This window comes from Trichosurus vulpecula, chromosome 2 (genome assembly GCF_011100635.1).
Source record: "Trichosurus vulpecula isolate mTriVul1 chromosome 2, mTriVul1.pri, whole genome shotgun sequence".
NCBI lineage: Eukaryota > Metazoa > Chordata > Mammalia > Diprotodontia > Phalangeridae > Trichosurus > Trichosurus vulpecula.
The window spans coordinates 70,111,978-70,127,061 of NC_050574.1; the positions used below are offsets into that span (position 1 = coordinate 70,111,978).

Below are 15,084 nucleotides of genomic sequence, written 5' to 3' on the forward strand. Positions count from 1 at the left end.
TGATCAAAAAAAAGAGCTTAGATATCATCTTTCAAGAAATTATCAAGGAGAACTGCCCTGATATTCTAGAGCCAGAGGGTAGAATAGAAATTGAAGAATCCACCGATTGCCTTCTCAAAAAGATCCCAAAAAGAAAACTCCTAGGAATATTGTCGCCAAATTCCAGAGCTCCCAGATCAAGGAGAAAATACTGCAAGCTGCCAGAAAGAAACAATTTGAGTATTGTGGAAACACAATCAGGATAACACAAGATCTAGCAACTTCTACATTAAGGGATCAAAGGGCTTGGAATATGATATTCCGGAGGGCAAAGGAGCTAGGATTAAAACCAAGAATCACCTACCCAGCAAAACTGAGTATCATGCTCCAAGTCAAAATATGGATTTTCAATAAAATAGAGGACTTTCAAGCTTTTTCAGTGAAAAGACCAGAGCTGAATAGAAAATTTGACTTTCAAACACAAGAATCAAGAGAAGCATAAAAAGGTAAACAAGAAAGAGAAATCACAAGGGACTTACTAAAGTTGAACTGTTTTGTTTACATTCCTACATGGAAAGATGATGTGTATAATTCATGGGACCTCAGTGTTAGGGTAGCTGAAGGGAATATACATATAAATATATATATATATATATATATATATATATATACATACATATACATATATACATGTATATGTATAGACAAAGGGCACAGGGTGAGTTGAATATGAAGGGATGATATCTAAAAAAATAAAATCAAATTAAGGGATGAGACAGGAATATATTGAGAGAGGGAGAAAGGGAGAGATAGAATGGGGTAAATTATCTCCCATAAAAGTGGCAAGAAAAAGCAGTTCTGTTGAGAAGGAAGAGAGGGCAGGTGAGGGGGAATGAGTGAATCTTGCTCTCATTGGATTTGACCTGAGGAGGGAATAACATACATACTCAATTAGGGAGGGCAGACAGGGGGAGGAGGTAATCAAAAGCAAATACTTTTGAAAAGGGACAAGGTCAAGAGAGAAAATTGGATAAAGAGGGATAGGATGGGAAGGAGCAAAATATAGTTAGTCTTTCACAACATGAGTATTGTGGAAGGGTTTTGCATAATGATACACATGTGGCCTATGTTGAATTGCTTGCCTTCTTAGGGATGGTGGGTGGGGAGGGAAGAGGGGAGAGAATTTTGAACTCAAAGTTTTAAAAGCAGATGTTCAAAAAAAAAGTTTTTGCACGCAACTAGGAAATAAGATATACAGGCAATGGGACATAAAAATCTATCTTGCCCTACAACAAAGTAAGGGGAAAGGGGATGGGGGGAAGTGGGGTGACAGAAGGGAGGGCTGACTGGGGAACGGGGCAATCAGAATATATACCATCTGGGTGTGGGGGAGGGTAGGAATGGGGAGAAAATTTGTAATTCAAACTCTTGTGAAAATTAATGCTGAAAACTAAAGATATTAAATAAATAAATAAATGATAACTTTTAAATAAATAAATAAAAGAGTCGCTCTATCTGTCAGAAGGGTCCCTGGCTACTGAGCAGCCTTGGATTCCATTTATTGGCAATCATTAGCCTTGCTAACAAACTGATGATGCTCAGAATTTTGTGTCTCAGTTTGTCTTTATCACAGATTTCATTCATGACATGATGTAGAATGAAGTAAGCAAAACTAGGAGAACAATTTATATGCTAACAACAATAATATAAAGAAAGAAACAACTTTGAAAGACTTAAGAACTCAGATCAATGCCATGACCAATCACAATTCCCAAAGACTGATGATGAAACCTAGTACCCACCTCTTGAAAGAGGAGGAATGGATTCAAGGTGCGCATTTTGGGACATGGCAAATGTGTGGGTTTATTTTGCATAACTAGGCTTATTTCTAAGAGTTATGTTTTCCTTTTTACTGGGAGTGGAGATCTGGGGAAGAGAGAGGAGTTAAAAACAGTGTTGACAAAAAAGGAAAAGGAAAAAGGATCATTGGGGTATTTTTTAAAAGAAAGAAGGAAGTTCACAAGGGAACAAAATTTTTAAAAGTGTGAAAGAATGTGACCTAGCAGTCCCAGATTTCAAACTATATTACAAAGCAGCAATCATCAAAACAATCTGATACTGGCTAAAAAACAGAGTGGTGGGGAGCAGCTAGGTGGCGCAGTGAGTAGAGCACTGGCTCTGGAGTCAGGAGGACCTGAGTTCAAATCTAGCCTCAAACACTTGACACACTTACTAGCTGTGTGACCTTGGGCAAGTTACTTAACCCTAATTGCCTTGCCTTTCCCCCTGCAAAAAAAAAAATTTTTTTAAAAAATAGAGTGGTGAATCAGTGGAATAGATTAGGTATGCAATAGACTGTAATGACTATTATTATTTATTGTTTGTTAAACCCAAAGATCCAAGAGTTGGGGATAAGAACTCACCATCTGACAAAAATTGCTGAGAAAACTGGAAAGCAGTTTGGCAGAAACTCTCCCACCACATAGTAAGGTCAAAATAAATAAATGATTTAAACATAAAAGGTAATATCATGAATAAATTAGGAGAGCATGGAAGAATGTACCTGTCAAACTGATGGATAAGGGGAGAGTTTATGACCAAACAAGAGAGAGAGAATTACAGGAATTAAAATAGATAATTCTGATTACACAAAATTAAAAAGGGTTTACACAAACAAAATGAATGCAGCCAAAGTTAGAAGGCAACAGGAAACTTGGGGGTGGGGTAGGGAATTTTTACACTTAGTTTCTCTGATAAAAGCTTCCTTTCTCAAATATATAGGGAACTGAATGAAATTTATAAAAATACGAGCCACTCCCCAGTTGATAATGGTCAAATCATATGAACAGGAAGTTTTCAAAAGAAAAAATAAAAGTTATCAATAATCATATGAAAAAAATGCTCTAAAACACTCCAGATTAGAGAAATGCAAATTGAAACAACTCTGAGATACTACCTCACACATATCAGATTGGATAGCATAACACAAAAGGAGAATGACAAATGTAGGAGGGGATGTGGAAATTCACCAATTCATTGTTGGTAGAATTGTGAACTACTCAAACCATTCTGGAGAAAAATTTGGGACTGTGCCCAAAGGGCTATAAAACTATGACCCTACAATACCACTGCTAAGTCTATATCCCAAAGAGCTCAAAGAAAAGGGAAAAATACCTATTGGTACAAAAATATTTATAGTAGCTCTTTTGTGGTGACAAAGAATTAGAAATCAAGGGGATGTCCATCAATTGGGGAATGGCTAAACAAATTGTGGTATATGGCTGTAAGGGAATGTTATTGTGCTATGAGAAAGGATGAGCAGGATGGTTTCAGAAAAACTCGGCAATACTTACATGAATTCATGGTAAAGAGGAGTGAGCAGAACCAGGAGAACATTGTGCATAGTAACACCAATATTGTCAAGATGATCAACTGTGAAAAGCTTAGCTACTCTGATCAAGACAATGATCCAAGACAATTCCAAAGTGCCCATGATGAAAGAACTCTGAATGTAGAGCGAAGCATACTTTTTTACTTTATTCTGTTGTTAGTTTGTGTTCTCTTGTGTAACATGGCTAATATGAAAATGTTTTGCATGACTTCATATGTATAATCAATATCAAATTGTTTGCCTTGTTAAAGAGGGAAGAGGGGTCAAAGGGAGGGAGAGAATGTGGAACTCAAAATTTTTAGAGATGAGTGTTAAAAATATTTTATATGAGGGGCAGCTAGGTGGCTCAGTGAGTAGAGCACTGGCCCTGGAGTCAGGAGGACCTGAGTTCAACTCCAGCCTCAAACACTTGACACACTTACTAGCTGTATGACCTTGGACAAGTCACTTAATACCAATTGTCCTGCCTTCCCCCTCTCAAAAAAAAATTTACATGCAATTGGGGAATATTTAATGAAGTAAAAATATTTTTAAAAGATCAAATAGGTTCAAAGTTGGATTTTGCAGAGACTTGAGATTCTGACAGGGAGTTTAAGGCAAGGATGTCCAAAATATGGCCTGCAGGCCACTGCAGTGTGATTTTATGCAGCCCGCCTATGGGTTTTAATTTTCAAGAGTGAAAAATTAAAATAATAATTTGCATGGAAAGCATATTAGATTTTTTTAATAAATAATCTCACTGATGTTAATTTTCTTTGGTGTTTTTAAGCAGCATTACGGACAGAACATATCGCACGGCATTTTCAATCGATCTGTGGGATGCGTTCTGTCTGTACGATGAAGACTAGTCAGTATGCACCTACCTTTATACAGTTGTGTTGTTGCTTTGTTGTTTTGTGTTTGCTTTCTCACTTCACACCTTTGCTTGTTATACTGATGACGCGTGTTCCCCCACTTTCTATTAGTGTACTGTATTTTTTTTTCTGGGTGAGGCCCTCGAATAATTATTTTATTTCAATGAAGCCCAAAGATAACCCAAGGTTGGACAGCCCTGGTTTAGGGTATTGAGCTACCCTGGGACAAGGCTAGTTTGGACAAGGATGAACTGAGCTGAGGTTTAGCTAGGTTTGGCTGGTCTTGGGTAAGAATGAGTCAACTAGGTCTGGGTAAGAGCCACTAGAAAATAGTCATAGATACAAGATGTGGAAACTCGACACCTTGAATCAGAATCTCAAAATCAAAAAAGGACCTTGGGGACATCGTCCAACCCGTATCTGACTGGACATGCCTTCTACAACATCCGTGACAAGGGAGCATCCAGCCTTGGCTTGAGAATAGCCCATTTCACTCTGGGATGGCTCTCATTGTTAGGAAGCTTTCTGGACATTGAGCCTAAATCAATCCACTTCATTGAAGCTTCCTAGTTCTGCCCTCTGGAGCCAAGCAGAACTATCTAATAACACTTCTAAGTGAAAGCCCTTCAAACATCAGAAAATGGAGCTCATGTCCACTCCCCACCCAAAATCTTTTCTTCTGAAACTTGTCAAGCCATTTTTCAGCTATGTCCACATCTCATGACCCCACTTGGGGTTTTCTTGGCAAAGATACTGGAGTGTTTTGCCATTTCCTTCTCCAGCTCATTTTACAGAAGAAGAAACTGAGGCAAACAGGATTAAGTGACTTGTCCAGGGTCACATAGCCAGTAAGTGTCCAGGACCGGATTTGAACTCACAAAAATGGGTCTTCCTGAATTCAGGCCCAACACTCTGTCCACTGTGCCACTTAGCTGCCCCTCTTCTGAAACTAACCATCCCAATTTCCTTCAGTCACCACATGGCACAGTCTCTAGGCCCCTCTCGGCTTTAATTGCCTTCCACTGGATGCACCACTTTCTCGTTGTTCTTCCTATAATGTGGCATCTAGACATGGACACAACATCCCAGATGTGGTCTAACCAGGGCAGAGGACAGTGAGACCATCATCTCCCTGAAGGATTCATAACCATTTTTGTGTCATGGATCCCTTTGGTTGCCTGGTGAAGTCTACCAACTCCTTCCTCTTCAGAACAGTGCTTTTAAATGAATAAAATCCAGGAAATCAAAGGTTAGTGAAAATAATGTAATTGTTTTCCCATCCAAGTTCACAGGCTCCCTAAAATCTATCCATGGTCACTTTGGATAGATTAAGAACCTCTAAGAACATTACACATCTATTAATGCAGTGTAATGTTACATTAGCGTCGAGTATCAAATGGGATATTTGTCAGATATAGTAACACTGCATCTGGCACATAGCAGGTGCTTAATAAATGCCTGGTTCCTTCTCTCTCTCTCTCTCTTTTTTTTTGACTACTGAGTCACGCTGTTGACTTGGATTAGTCTTCACAAAGACACTCCATGTCTTTTCTCGGAACAAAACATCATGAAGCCACATCTCCTCCATCCTGTACTTATAGCTGTTCATGTTTTGGAAAACTCGGATTAATAGTTTATCCAGGATTACCTACCTCAATGACAAGTTAAAGGGTTGCTTGGGACTTTGTCTGGGACTTTGAATCACATCTCCTGGTATATTCATATCTAGCAACCCCAAGTGGGTTTCCCTTCCAGGGGGAGTCCACACCATAGGATGGTGCCACGGGCGATGAGGTAGGGAGACAAAGATGTCAGGGTGTTTGCATGTCTCCCATGTTCTGAAACAAGGAGGTGCAACCTGGCAACTGCTTCTGGAGATGCTGCAGTCACAGTTCCTGAAGAGCCAGAAAGAAAGTTCTCACCACCAAACCTGGCACAGTCCAATGTCCTTGGCACAGTCCAATGTCTGTATAATAGGGAGAAAGGAGGAATAGAGAGTGCCTACCTTGCATGAGTGACTACCAGGGGATGCTACAGACACTGGCCTGATCGTGTTGTTTCTCAGTCCTTTTCAATTGTGTCAAACTCTTCATGACTCCATTTGGGGTTTTCTTGGGAATGATACTGGAGGGGTTTGCCATTTCTATCTCCAGCTCATTTTACAGATGAGGAAACTGAGGCAAACAAGGTTAAGTGACTTGCATAGGGTCACACAGCTAGTGTCTCAGTCCAGATTTGAACTCAGGTCTCTCTGATTCCAGGTTCAGCACTCTATCCACTGCACCTGATCATACTCAGTAGTAAAAACTAGGTGCTATCAATCCAGCATACACCCTTCCTAGCTAAGATGTGCCACTTGACATCAGAGGGGATGCTGGGCAGCTGCAGAGCTCTCTTGGCCTCTCAGGGAGCTGGCTGCCTCTCTTCCCTTAGCTCTGCCCTTTCTGTGGGTTGTAAGGCTAAAGGTCTGGTATGTGGATTTGTCCGCTAAGATCCCATGTCAGACAGAAAAACCCCTCCCCTCACCCCAGCCCTGTTCCAGTTCAATTGAGGTCATTTACAAAGACATAATTGCATATAATTCTTTAATCATGAGAAATTAATTTTTTTAAATCAATAACCCTTGTGAAATCCTGGAGACAAGAGGATATAGGAAAAAAGATATTCATTTAGTTTAACATTAGTCCAATTAGTCTAACATTTAGTCTAATATTTTACAGATGAAGAAACTGAGGATCAGAGAAGGAAAGAATTTGTCCAAGGTCACACGTGCAGCAGGTCCCTCTTACTACAAATCCAAACAGTGTCCGACCAAGCAGGACAGGCCTGCCTTGGGCTAGAGTGAAGAGAAGGTGGAGAGGAGAGAGAGCTCCCCCATCAGCCTCAGATCCCACCTTGGCCCACGGCCATGCTGGCACTGGCCCACCCACCCCCAGACAGTGGCAGACACAACTCTGCTCAAGATATTAAAACCTAGTTATTTATTAGTATGTATTTACAGAGAAGAGGATAAGTGGGAGCAGGGGGAGGGGAGGGACAGGACAGACAGACAGACAGACAGACCAGGAAGGCAGACACACCTGACTGGCGCTGGAGAGGACACAGACACCGTTGGAAGGGACAGGATTTATGTTGCATACTTTAACTACAGCGATTGTAAGACTGGGTCTACTTACAGGGCAGAAACACTAGAGGCGGGGTTTGGAGGGACAGGGCCCAGAGGTCACAAGAGTCCTTGCCTCCTCAGAGAGGTTCCCCACCTTCTCCCCCCACCTCCCTGGAAGGCATCCATCCGCTTCAGCCCGCCACCCCCCCCCCCACCGACCCATTCTCAGGTAGGGGAGCAGGGCCAAGAAGAGACAGAGGGAAGAGACAGAGACTGGAGGGCAGCTCAGATGATGCTGGTGGGAGCAAAGACGGGGCCCACACACAGAGTGTCTGCGATCTCCCAGCCGCAGGACAGGGGTTTACACATGTCCTCTGCATCCTCTTCTGATGGCAGAAGCCTGCCTCGGACCGCTTCCCTGTGGGTGAGAGAGGCCCAATAATCACAACAGTAACTAGCATTTAGAGATCTCCTTAAGGCTTCCAGAACACTTTCATCACTGCACATATTCAGTTCAGTTATGTCTGATTCTTTGTGACCCCATTTGAGGCTTTCTTGGCAAAGATACCAGAGTGGCTTGCCACTTCCTTCTCCAGCTCATTTTACAAATGAGGAAATTGAGGCACATAGTGTTAAGTGACTTGCCCAGGGCCACACAGCTAGTTAAGTGTCTGAGGCCAGATTCAAACTCATGAGGTGCTGCCTCAGTCAGATTTTGAGCTGGGAAAGATCTTAGCCTAAAAAGAGCAAGGTGTCCCACGGCACCGGGGCCATCTCCCATCATCCTGATCTACATCTGGCCACTGGATCCAGATGGCTCTGGAGGAAGTGAGGCTGGTGACTTTGCACAGCCCTCCCTCACTTAAATCCAATTCACTTACATGTCATAGCATCACCTCCCTGATGTCGTGGTCCTCTCTAAGAACAGAGGATTAACAACGACAGGACAGAACCCTTTACAAGTACTGTCACCACTGGATCCCCATGACAGCTCTGTGAGGTAAGTACTCTTGCTGTCTGGGGTTTACAGATGAGGAAACTGAGTCTGAGAGAGGTCAAGTAACTTGCCCAGAGGCAAGATTAGAACTCAGGTCTTCCTCACTCTCATTCCAGCACTCTCTCCACTGCCTATGTCATTAAGAGCAGGAAGGGACTGTAGACATCATCTGAGCATCCCAGATTCAGAGCTGGAATGGCTCATAAGATCCCAGCAGTGAGGTAACTAAGTCCCAGGGGGAGTAACTTGCCCAAGGTCACACAAATAGCAGGTAAGCAGAGCCTGGATTCAAAGCCAGTTCCTCTGACTACAAATCCAGTCCTTTCCCCTCTACCACATCCCATGGGTTACGCCCAGAGTTTAGCACACTGCCTGACACAGAGTAAGCGCTTAATAAATGCTTGTTGACTGCCATTCTCCACCTTGGTGTGGTCAATACCAGGCTGGAACTTTGACCCACAGCCCCACACCCAGTCAGTCAATAACGTGTATTAAGCTCCAACAGTGTACACTGTGCTAAGTGTGAGAGATATAAAGAAAGGTAAAAGACAGGCCTTGCTCTCGAGTACTTTCTGTTGTGCTGGCTCTGCTGTCTGTGTGACTTTGGGCAAGTCACTTCCTCCCTTCTCTGAGCCCAGTGTCCTCAGTCTAGATTGAGGGGATTGACATAGACGGACTCTAAGGACACTTCCACCTCTGGGATCTGGGATCCTGTGATCCTAAGCACATTATGTCCACAGATAAGCAATTTGAGAAGCAAGAGAGCATCACAAGCTAGGGGAGGGAGTTCAGAGGGGGTTTCATAGAGAGAGTTCTCATCTGAGCTAAGCCTTAGACAGTGGAGTCAAACTCAAATAGAAAGAGGGGCTCTAAACTGTCCATAAAGATCCCTTTGGGCATATATTGACTTAGAAAACCACATATTAACATTATCTCTGTTCTGTTGCATATTTATTTATTTCATTAACTATTTCTCAGTGACATTTTAATCTGGCTCAGCTCAGTGTTTGACACTTCTGCCTTAAAGACTCTAACAGGCAGTGATGAGGTGGGAGCATATTCCAGAAATGGAAGAGAGAGCTGGTGAGAAGGCACAGAGCAGAAAATGGAATATTTACTTCAGGGAACAGATAAGGAATCCAAGGGGATGGGAAGATAGATTGAGTGATTTGCCATTTCCTTCTCCAGCTAATTTTACAGATGAGTAAACTAAGGCAAACAGGCTTAAGTTTGCCCAGAGTTACACAACCCAGTGTCTGAGGTAGGATTTGAACTCAGGAAGATGAATCTTCCTGACCTCAGGTCTGGCACTTTATCCACTGTGCCACCTAGCTAGCCCAATAGGGTACATTAAGAGAGGCATGGCATCCTAAAAGTGAGAGATAAGGCTTTGCCATGGTCAGACTAGATTTGGGGTGGTCTCTGGGACTAGTATTTTAGGAGGGATATGACAAACGAAGGAAGCGTAGGATCTGAGAATGTTTCTCCTGGAGAAGAAAAAGCTTTGCAGGAACAAATATCTGGAGGACTGTCATAGGGAAAAGGGATAACTCCCTTCAGAAGGGTAACTTCCCCACAGAGCTGCCCAAATGCTGAATGGGCTCCCACTCATTGGAGGTCTTCAACCCTCGGTGAAGGATGTTATAAAGGGGCTTCCTGGTACAGGTTGGACTAGATGCCCTCTAAAGTTCCTTTGAATGCTGAGATTCTATGATTCTGCCCAGAGCCACTGGTCCAAGGACAATACACTTAATCAGTTTTTGCTAGAGCCAGGATGGCAGCTCCTAGTAATGGCAGGTTATTTTGCACCAGCTGCCTCTCCATCCCAACTCCAATCCCCTTACCAGGTGACTCTAGACATGGCGTAAGTAGTCTGGCAGGTTTGGCGCCCACTGCAGGAGGCTGTCGTGCCCACGGTGTAGGCTCCCATGTTCTCAAAGATGAGCCAGTCGCCTGGCTGCAGTTCTGGCAGCCAGAGGCCCTCAGCCACACGGTCCAAGTCATCACAAGTTGGGCCCCAGAGGCTGCTGCTGTACACACGCTGATCTGGAGATGGTTTCTACAGACATGGGAGGGGGAAGGTAGCAGTCACTAGAGAGGCCCACCATACCCCTCCTCAGGACAAGAGCCAAACAATGGACCTGGTAGATGACAGAGAAAACCAAATCATCCCCACTGATGCCCAGAGAACTTAGAGACAGGAGAGTGGACTGGAAAGACCTCTGAATTGAGAGTCAGGATCACAGACCTAAAGCTAGGAGGGACTTCATAGGACCCCTCATTTGCAGATAAAGAAAATGGAAAAGAGGGAAAGCATTTATCAAGTGTTCACTATGTATAAGCACTGTACTAAGGGCTAAAAGGGCAGCTAGGTGGCACGGTGGGTAGAGTGCCAGGTGGGGTCAGGAAGACTCCTCTTTGTGAGTTCAAATCAGGCCTCAGATACTTATTAGCTCCGTGACCCTGGGCAAGTCACTTAACCCTGTTTGCCTCAGTTTCCTCATCTGTAAAATGAGCTGAAGAAGGAAGTGGCAAATTGCACCAGTATCTTTGCAAAAAAAAAATCCAAATGGGGTCATGAAAAGTCACACACAATTGAACAACAAAAAGAAGACTAAAAATACAAACAGAAAGCCAGACAAGACAGTGTGGCTGACTTCAATGAGCTTACACTCTAATTGGGGGAGATACATACAGGAAAGATCAGTTGCAGAAAAGATGGAAAGGCTTGGGGGGCTATAGGGCATATTACTGGGAAAGGGGGATCTTGGTGGGATGTAGGTAGGAAGAGTAAGGCTGGGACTGTTGGAGGACACCCACTGGGGACCCACCTCAGTGTGATGGGCTCCACCCTCCTCTGGGCAAACAGGATTCAGGCTGGAGCTAAGACTTAGTGACATGCCCAAGATCACACAATTTTATAAGTGGCAGAGGCATGATCGACAGAACCAGGATGGCTTCTTCCTAGTAATGGCCTCTCATTCCAAACTTGGTGTTCTTTTACCATACCATCCTAGGCACACCTGCCTCCTGACCCTCCCCAACACACACACACCCAGATATACACATACACACACATACACACATGCGTGTGCACATACACACATGCATATGCACACACACATGCATACACACATGCGTGCACACTCACTAGCATCATGACCCTAGACAATCATTTCTCCAGGCCTTTTGCTCCCCATGAGTAAGAGATGGATACAGCAAGTGATAGCTGGTCCTTTCTAGTTTATAGTCCTATGTCTGGCCCCACCTATGTACCCAGCTCACCTCATTTCCCTTGCCAACAGAAAACCTCTTTTCTCATAAGAGCCAACTTATATAACTAAATCACAGAATTTCAGAGTAGGAAGAGACCTCAGTGACCTTATAAGCCCAATCCAGACCCCTCAAAAAAGAATCCTCATCATAGTAAACCCAACAAACGACCATTTGGCCTTTGCTTAAAGAGCTCTGGTAAGGAGGAAGCCACCATCTTCTTCAGGATCCCATTCCACTTACAAATAGCTTTAACTTTTAGGAAATGTTTCCTTGTCAGTGAGGCTAAATTTATCACCCATTGCTCCAGGTTCCAATCTCGGCGGCAAGAATGCAGAGGGGAAAGAGTAAGCACTCATTAGTACCTACTATGTGCCAGGCACTAAGTGCTTAATAAATGTTATTTCATTTGGTTCTCACAACCCTGGGAGCTAGGTGCTGTTGTTATCCTCATTCTATAGTTGAAGAAACTGAGGCAGCCAGAGGTTAAATGACTTGCTCAGGATCATACAGCTGGTGTCTGAAGCCAAGTTTGAATTCGGGGCTTCCTGAATCCAGGTCCAACATTCTATTCACTGCACTACCTAGATTCCTAGAACAAGTCTGATCCATTTTCCAAATGGCAGGCCTTCAAAGAGCTGGATATGACTCATGCTCCACCCTGAAGTCTTCTCTTCTCCAGGCTAATCCTCCCCGGCTCCATCACGATTCTCGTATGGCATGATCTGAAGGTTCCATGCCAGCCTGGTGGCCCTCCCTGGATGCTCTCTAGTTTCTTAGTGTCCTTCCTAAAAGGCATGTCTGCCTTCCACCTTCCACTTTCTTTGCATACATCAGGTATATTCCCACCTCACCTCAGATTTCCCCGTGCCAGAGTTAACCTATTCACCACCAGCCTGATCCAATCCTACTTGCTACTGTATCTGAGCTCTCAGGCACACTGCTAGAGTAAAAGATGAAGTCACAAATTAAGCACTGCTATCCAGGGCTATGATGGGAAATGTTTAACCACCAGCTTTCAGGGATTGGTTGGGCAGGGCGGGGTATATGCATGATAAACTTCTAAGATTAACCTGCATTACTTTTTCCATCATTTTCTTAAGCCTATGCAACCAACAAAACAATAAATTAATCCCTGATTTGTAACAGTCATTGATTTTTAACAATCAGCTCTCTAAAGCCATTTGAGCTGGCTCTAGCACACCCCTGAACCTATCAGAATTGGGGTCTAGAAGACTTCCTCATCAGACTCAGTGTGTATCTGAACATTAATCCCTTGAGAAGCAGGGATGGCACCAAGCCCTACCAGAAGACAACCAGACAGCCAAAGAAAGACATGAAGACAAATACAGTTTCCCCAGTCTGCCTCCCCATGGGGATAATTTGTTCTCCTTAGCAAAAATGTGCCGACTCCAACAAAGCCGTGGATGTCTGTTCTATGTTGGTATGTCATGTGGTTGCTAAGATTTTACAACTATTTAGTCTCAACTGTTCCACCTGTAATCCGTGGTCCAACTCCTCAGGCTCTAAACTATAGTGGACCATGTCCAATCTTGAGGCCTCTCCAAAAGTCATTCCTCAGGATCATACTGCCCCTCACTCAGAATGACCCCTAGGAAATTTCAGAATAAAGCTCAAATATAGCTCAAGTCTAGTGTTATGATGGAAAATTAAGGTAAGCTGAGACACAAAGCATTGGTAAAGCCAGCAATTACCAGTAAAGATGGTCTCTCAGCTCCTCAGCAAGCCAAAAGAGGGAGAGAGCTGAGACAGCTTTCTTTTATAGATAAAAGGAGGGGCATCCAGATTAGAAAGCAAGGTCATAAATGGGGAAAACAGTCTGATTGGCTACAAAGCTCGTAGCATTCACAGGTATGAGGAACAATATGATTGACTGGAAATTGGGAATGCAGGGCTAGGAACAACCCCTCTGTTCAATAAATCCAATTCAATAAATATTTATTTAGCACCTACTATGTGCCAGGTGCTGTACTAAGTGCTGAGGATACAAAAAGAGGCAAAAGACAGTCCCCGCTCTCAAGGAGCTTACAATCTAACAAGGGAGGCAGCACGCAAACAACTATATACAAAACAAGCTACATGCAGGGGGGAAAGGAAATAATTAAGAGGGAAAACACTGAAATTAAAAAAATGTTCATTGTATGAGTCCATCTGCAAGGACAGTTTAGTGACAGTGGACCAGACTACTTTGGATAACAGACCAGACTCCCTGGTGTTCACCTGCAAGGATAACAGATTTCCTTGAGGCAAGAAAAAAACAGTGATTAGCAGGAGAATTGAACTTCTAAACTTAACTCAGAGTCAATGAGTGATTACAGAAAAGCTGAATTTCCAAACTTAACTCTGAGTCAAATGAAACATGACTTAAGCAGTTACAAAAATGAGGGCAGTGTACAGAATGAAATTAATAACAAAATAAAATCAATCTGATTTTCCCAATTTTGACTAAGTCTCTATCAATACGGAGGAAGGGGTCTTTTGTTCCTGTACAAGCACTCAAGGTAACAATGTATATAATGGACATAGGATAGCCTTTTATTCCACCCCACAGAAAATACAAAGACAACATAATGAAACACAGTAGATCAGGGTAGTAATATAATTCCTTTTCCCTCTTTAAGGAGTCTCACTTTTCTAGAACTTGTGCTATCCTCCAAGTTCATGATGCTATCCTATCATTTGTGTTCCTTTTGGATGGGAAACTTGGGGTAGCTAGGAAAGAAACCTCCAACATTCTAGTGAGAAGAGTATATCCCCCGTCTGAGGATGGCCAGGTCTGGGATATCTGAGCCATTTATAGAAACTAGGGTGGAAATACCTAAGCCAGGTATACTAAGGACCCCATACACACTCAGGAGCAGGGCCCATATGCACATGTGTGGGACCTCAGTCCTGGGAGCTGCCTGGAGTTCAGTCAGTCTGGGGGATCAGCCAGGATCTATGCCTCTGCAGGGGTCTTTGAGAGCATCCCAAAGATGGAGAAATCCTTCCCAACCTAGACTCCAGGCTGTGAAGTCTGGCCTAAACCCCTCCACAAATCCAGATGGAAACCTTTCTATATCTCCTCATCCTATCCAACTTCTTGTCTATCCCTTTGGAAATCCTTCCCAGGTGCCCCCCCCCAACAAAGAGCTGGGGGCCTTTCCACAGATCTCAACCTTGCCTGGACATCGGGGAAGTAATACAGGCTTTTCACTTATCTTTACTTCAACCAACATGGCTGGCCCATCTTCCTTTTCCAATCTTCATCTTTGATGCCTCTTCCATATAATTTTAATAAGTTGTATTATTTTATGCATTATTTTAAAATCACAGCCATCTGAGTGTATTCTGTCCCCCCTGCTTCCACTATTCTGAACCTTCTTCCTTGTAACAAAGAAAAACCGTTAGGCAAAAACTATCAATAACATTGATCTCATCTCAATAAATGCAACAGCTTTTCTCTACAAATTAGCTTCTTCTT

At 43.2% G+C, this 15,084-nt stretch overlaps 1 protein-coding gene across 1 annotated transcript in view; it reads right to left on the minus strand.

Annotated features, from left to right (window-relative positions):
• Positions 1-6,792: 6,792 nt before the first annotated feature.
• AZIN2 (antizyme inhibitor 2) overlaps positions 6,793-15,084 on the minus strand; it is a 34,416-nt gene continuing 26,124 nt past the window's right edge. The window contains exons 10-11 of the mRNA XM_036742667.1: positions 10,172-10,386; positions 6,793-7,748 (exon numbers count right to left, since the gene is read on the minus strand). Of these exons, the coding sequence (XP_036598562.1) occupies positions 7,616-7,748; positions 10,172-10,386 (348 nt within the window). The 3' untranslated portion in view covers positions 6,793-7,615. The remainder of the gene's footprint in view (positions 7,749-10,171; positions 10,387-15,084) is intronic.